Source organism: Photinus pyralis, unplaced genomic scaffold (genome assembly GCF_008802855.1).
Source record: "Photinus pyralis isolate 1611_PpyrPB1 unplaced genomic scaffold, Ppyr1.3 Ppyr1.4_LG10, whole genome shotgun sequence".
NCBI classification, from domain to species: Eukaryota; Metazoa; Arthropoda; class Insecta; order Coleoptera; family Lampyridae; genus Photinus; species Photinus pyralis.
In genome coordinates, this window is record NW_022170250.1 from 6961476 (window position 1) to 6967819 (window position 6344).

Below are 6344 nucleotides of genomic sequence, written 5' to 3' on the forward strand. Positions count from 1 at the left end.
GGGGGGGGGGGGGGAGTGGCACTAATTTTATCCTTTATGGTACTCTAATGAAAGGTATCAACGAAAGGAATCGTAATCGGGTATATTCCCTTATACCTCAAGAACTGATTGTCGGAAAAGGGTACTCACAAAGAGTGATTGAGGCGTCTGCAAGAAATGCACAATTTACATTTGTTATTTTTATTTTCTAAAACCTCACTCCCGCTTTTATTACTTACATTTACAATAGTGGATAAATTAACGCCACCGCCACCCGGACTGCCTTCCATTTCGACACCTTATTAAAAATTTATAATCCACAGATGGCAATCATGGAGTAATATATTTTTATCAATTTTCAGGCTGGCGCGTCCTTCAACTTCCAATAACCTGTTCTTCAGAACCGTAAAAAAACGAAAAGAACCGAAAAAAGTAATATGGGTTCCGGTTCTCAATAAGTTTCTGAAGGATAAACGGTTTCGGTTCGGTTTTCGGTGGTTCTTTTTCGCTCCGGTCCGGGTCGGCAGAACAATCCGGGGCTATGCAAAAGTGATACTTTTAAAACTAATCCCGAACGAACCGAAGGCAAGTTCGGTACAAACATAGGTAGAGTAAAGGTCTGATGCGGTAAGTCAGACTCAGGGGTTGGAGCCCATATGAAATCGGTTTCGATTCCGCAATATTTAGGTAGAATCATTTATTAGGGGTATAGGGGTATCGGTTCCGGTTTTGTGACTTCAGTAATTTTCGGTTCCGGTTTCATTTTTTTTTTCAGTTTTTAAGGGTTCCAACGTAAATAAAATTATTATTAAAAATATAAATTATTATTAATTATGCATAAACATGTTTTTTAAGCTAGATTGCCACTTATATTTTTAGCTTACGCTTTCGTTTCACCTCTGTCAACTGTTTGTCTTTTTCTACTTCCCTCCTTCAGGAGTAGTTTCAACTATTGCTTTCCTTATACACTCTTCAACCTTCTTACTGATTTTGCTTCATTTTATAGGTATTAGTCACTCTAAGATATTTTAAATTTGTTTAGTATTAAGGTTAAGTTGGTAGAAGTTATTGGGCAGCCCTGAATAAAAATGAGAATTTGGATTTTTGGCTTTTGAAATTTCTTGCAAATTCTACAACACAGAACGTAATTCAGAAGGCAAGATTATATTTTTGGCCATCAAGTCGAGAAAGGATCAGTCTGGTGATAAGGAATGAAAGTATGATTTGCTGACTCTAGGATTCTGTAGATGCTTTTCGTTTGCTACCGGTACAAGGAAATTGAATAATGTTAAATTTAAGAAAAAAAGAAAACACCAACACCTCAGAAGGAAATTTTAAGAGCAACAATATAACACGCATTTCCCGCAAACCCCACAAGAAAAGGGAACCGAAAAATACCGGTTCTTTGGCACTAATAACAACGGTACCGGCATCGGTTCCGGTTATCATGACTTTATAAATAACGGTCCCGGTTCCAAGTCAGAAACTTATAAATGCAAATGGTTTCGGTTCCGGTACCGGTTCTTTTCGATTCCGGTTCCAACCCCTAAAAATTATAAGAATGCCATTCTGCGCTCCAATAGAACAATTAGCGTTTAATTTCTTTCCGCGAAGTTGGCCGGGTCAAAATAATTTTTGAAATAACTTATTTCATTCAAACGACGCAAAACGGCGCATAATTAGTACTTAATTATGGATTCAATCAAATCAAATTAATAGCTAATGACCCGGCACGCACCTGCAAACTATGACCAAACGATGCCGCCGGAAGGGAAACTTTATTGGTCATTACTCATTAGAAACAGTGCAATGTTATAATCAAATTTGAATTTTTCTGAATATTCATTTGTTAACCTTCGGCGTTAAATTTTTTAATTATGGGAATTGTTCCGAATTCGCTAAAATTTTCATTTTCATGCAAATGTCGAATTAGCCGATTCATTGCTCTTTGTTTTACTATACGCGTATTGACCATACGAAGCCTTTGATCAAGTCAAATTAAGGGTGCGTTTAAAAATTCATGTTAGGGGTAGTACGGCACCAATCGTACGCCATCGTGCACAATAATGCGGATTAAAGGATGTTGTACATAACGTCCTTGTGAATTGATTATGGTTATTAACCGATTAAAAAATCGATTATTTATTGTTCTGCCGAAGTAAAGCCCAAAAATTCTTATGAAACGGAACCAAGGTCTTTATTTTATGATTTATATTAGAATCGAGGCGCCATCCACGACAATGTGTTGCAATCCGAAGAAGCCAAAATATTAGACTGTCGAGACAATAAACGATGCATATTATTATTAATTTATTAGGCAAGGAATCGTAAATAATGACGTACGTAGATTACTTCCGCAAGCGAGGAAATTTTCATAATTTTTCCTATAAGGAAAATCCGCAATTTCAAAACCGTGTGATTCATATGCGAACCGCTTTACTTGCCCTAGTGACGCGCGACATTCCGGGGTTCGTGTCTTGATTTAGCGTTGAAATCGCCGTTTTATTTATCGTTTTTAGGAAAATTATGAAAACAATTTTTTGCATAAGTTAAAACCGATATCGGCGGTGGGGGGAGAATTTAAAGACGTACGCGAATATCAAAGATGTACGCCGGTATAAAAGTGACGCCATGTTCGGAGCATCTCTCAGTGTTTTGTGATACAGTGCCGTTTGTTTATTTATTTATTTATTTGTTTTTATTTATTTACACTATTGCGTAAGTGCTATTGAATTGATCGCAATTTACCTTTTAACGTTGTGACCCCCGATGATCTCTTAGTTTGTAATCGCTCAATTTTACACAACGCTAATTTCTAAATTGACCTTTTTACGCTGTAATTTATTTAACACGATTTTTTCCAAATCCGGTCGCTTCCAAAATGTGGATTAGACATGATGCGTTTTCGAAAGTAAAATTTCGTGATGTCATCCTGCCACTTTACGAGCCAATAACATTTATGCTAAATTATCGACTACGTTAATTAATCCTTTTACCTTGCAGTACTTTATTTACTTACCTTGTAGTTCAATTACTTTTTTTTCGCAACCACGGCACTCGATCATCTCATCTTCTTCGTGCCGAGCACATTTCAAGATATTGACCTCAAGAATTATATAAGCTTTTAATTATAAAGTTACAAGTGGGTGGAATATACCGGGCGATCTTTTCACTTACGGTAAAATCCTTGCGAAGGCCGACGATTTGTGTCTCGCTCAAATGACTTTTTCACTCGCGCCTTGCCGCCGCTCCAGACGCTCTCGTGTTGCTTCCTAAATTATACAAAAGTCAGAAAGTGTCAAGGGTCGGATTGTTATTTCGACCGGGTTTCTCCCACTGTCAAGGCCAGAAGTCGAAATTCTAATCGCTCGGTTTTTGCAGGTAAAGCGACGTAATGCGCCGACTACTAATTTTGGGCGCGCTCGCCCTGATATCGACGTCCAAGGGTGATGTGAAGCACGTCCTCGACGGTTCGGCTCACCCTCCGCCGTGCTACCAGGAGCATCAGCATTATCATCACGACGGTCAAGCTGCCGTTCCGGGATCCGTGCCGTTTTGGTGGGCCGCCGCCGACTCGCCCTTCAAACAGGCGTATGAGTATTTCAAGAAGTGTTCGTCGAAAAGCGACTGTTTACCGCCGGTGGCGCCGTCGTTCCAAGTTCCCGAACGGCCGAAGGTCTCGAACGACATAGAGCCGGCCGGCCCGGGTAATTTCGAAAACAATCCGTTTTTGAACGGGCAGATTAGTGACGTAGGCCATACGACCCCCAAAATCGATCTGAGCAGGAACCCGTTCCTTAACACCGGCATGCAAGCCGCCTACGCCAGCACCGGTCAAGCGGTTTCGACGGGCGCCCAGGGATTTTTAGGCGTACAGCCCGCCGTGCCTTTCGGATCGGCGAACAGAGCGCAACCTTTCCCCGTTTCGCACCCGCACGGTGACCACCAGAAGCCGCCGTTCGCTTCCCAGCATCCGAATCAGGGAGGGCAACCGTTTCCCGGCGCCCATCCCTCTTGCGACAAAGTATGCGTTCCCTCGCAGCTGTGCGTCAACGGGATAGTCAACGGGCACGATTCGGACTGTACCCCAAAGCTTTCGGTAAGTTGTCATCCTCCACGGAAGGCGTGTCCGTAGGAGACGAAATGAAAGTTGGTTAATTAATACAAGTTCAGACAGATGTTCTTAGATAAATCGTGGCATTTTAGTCTTTCGTCATAGTCCATCACTATTTGTGATTCAAGGTAAACGATTGAATGGAATGCGATATAAGATGTCCATTGGAGACGTTCGATTTTTAAAGGTTACGTTACACATATACACGGTGTCACTTATTCGCCCTCTTAAGGTCAAAGACGAAAATATTTACAATAAATAACGGTCGTTGCGTTACAATGAAAAACGCATTTATTGTCAAAATCTGTGAAAGTGCAACTGACAGTAGGTATTAGGCGAGACCTTCGGTTCGATTAAAGGTCAAACGCATCAATTTGAACGGGGGGAAGGGGTGGTCTTGTAAAAGTTGTATAAATATTGATAACCGCTATCAGCATAAAAAGATGATTGGGAGTGGATCACTTTCGATTTTTACTTTCACCACGTCCTCCACCTACATTTTTTTTTTGGATACGGTCATTTGTCAACGCCACCGTTTTATTAAAGATAATTACTCGAAGGGCAATTAGGAGTTTAGTCCACATAAATTGATTATATAAAAGACCTTTATAAGAGGAATGCGAACGCATCGTTCACCTTTTCCACCGCGGTCTTCTTCCTGAAACTTATCGAAAATGTATCGGAATTGCGTAACGACAATTTTTCTTTGTCATCCGACGCTTGAATTAGTAAAAGTGAGGTCAAAGATCACAATTATGACTATGCCGATAATTAATTTTCGTGTTCGCGCCGTTTCAAAATCGAATAGCCTCAGCGACCTTACGACCCCAAAGGTGTCCCGTGCCAATTGAAATGGCGACACACTTTTGCAACTATTTCACATTATTTTCGTCATTCCTCAAGAATTTGTATTATTTGTACCTATCCGTGATCTTCAAATTGCGTAACGACTTCGGTTTTCCGCGTTGGCCAATCGCAAAATTTAAGTGCGACGCTGATTGATGAGCACCTTGTGGCAAACGGCATAAAATTTAAATTTTGACCTACATCAATCGTTCCATTATCTATTGTTACATCAACAAGGTCATCTGCATCCACCGCTTTCCATTGTTTTACGTTTTTATTCCCGAATTAAAGTCAAGTGGGCGCGATTTCGACATCAATATTCATAAGAGGCAAATCAGAACAGCCAACTTAACCTAATAATTATTCGGGCGAGTTTATTTAAATATTTATTTTTGTTGTATAATCCTAAGCCTTTCGAGTGACTCAAATATACCAAGAGGTTTTGAATGCAAATAAACCGATACAACGAAATATCGAAGGCGATCCTCAGTATTACAATCACTTTTTAACGACAATTTATTTTAATCTTACATAATACATTTTATAGTTAACAAAAATGCATCAAATTCATGTTTTGGTCATTGAGATAATGCTCTTGGTCATTTTCCCAACGATCTTGGTGCATAAATAGCGATTCTGACATGTTTTGATCAAAATTTACGTGGTCGCCAAAAATAGACCAAATTCATGTGTTGGTCATTGAGATAATGCTTTTGGTCTTTTTTCCAACGATCTTGGTGCATAAATAACGATGTTGACATGTTTTGATCAAAATCCATGTGCTCGCCAGAAAATAAATTTTATCTCTCATTGTATTCTAATTAAAGGTCTCAACGAATGGAACAGTTTTGCTACAAACTACTACTCTTCTTTTTGTCTTCTTATCAAATTACAGCCGGATGGGGAAGGGGGGGGGGTGGAACTAGTTTTATCCTTCATGGTACTCTAATGAAAGGTCTCAACGAAAGGAATTAATTTATATTAACCACAGTCTTCCTCCTCGATCCCTTGTCGTGATCGGTTATAATTCCTTATATCTTAACGAGTGAATTGTCAAAGGAAAGTACCTACAAAGGGCGATGGGACGTTTGGAAGAAATATAACCATTCGGCATTTAAATAAAATTTAATACATAGCCACTTGGAATAAAAGCAAATGTAGCGCCATCTTCCAAATTTGGTTTTGTGTAGGATGTGCAGTGCCAACTTTCTTATTTATAGAAGAAATTTCGTAGGGGTGTTTAAAAAAAGCGCTTTACCTGCACAAGGGTTGTGCACAATTTGTACTTGTTTATTTTTGCCTTTATTTTTAAGAGGGCGGGATTTCAGCCAAGGTTGCTCTACCAACCCAACCCACTATACATTTACAAATATCCATGTCCAAACACAGATTCGAACCAGGGACC

At 39.8% G+C, this 6344-nt stretch overlaps 1 protein-coding gene across 1 annotated transcript; it reads left to right on the plus strand.

Annotated features, from left to right (window-relative positions):
- The first annotated feature begins 2419 nt into the window (after positions 1–2419).
- On the plus strand, positions 2420–4129 carry LOC116162513. Its single transcript, XM_031476143.1, has 2 exons — positions 2420–2697; positions 3361–4129. Exon 2 carries the CDS (start codon positions 3374–3376, stop codon positions 4112–4114), a length of 741 nt encoding a protein of 246 aa, XP_031332003.1. The 5' UTR covers positions 2420–2697; positions 3361–3373; the 3' UTR covers positions 4115–4129.
- Positions 4130–6344: the final 2215 nt, after the last annotated feature.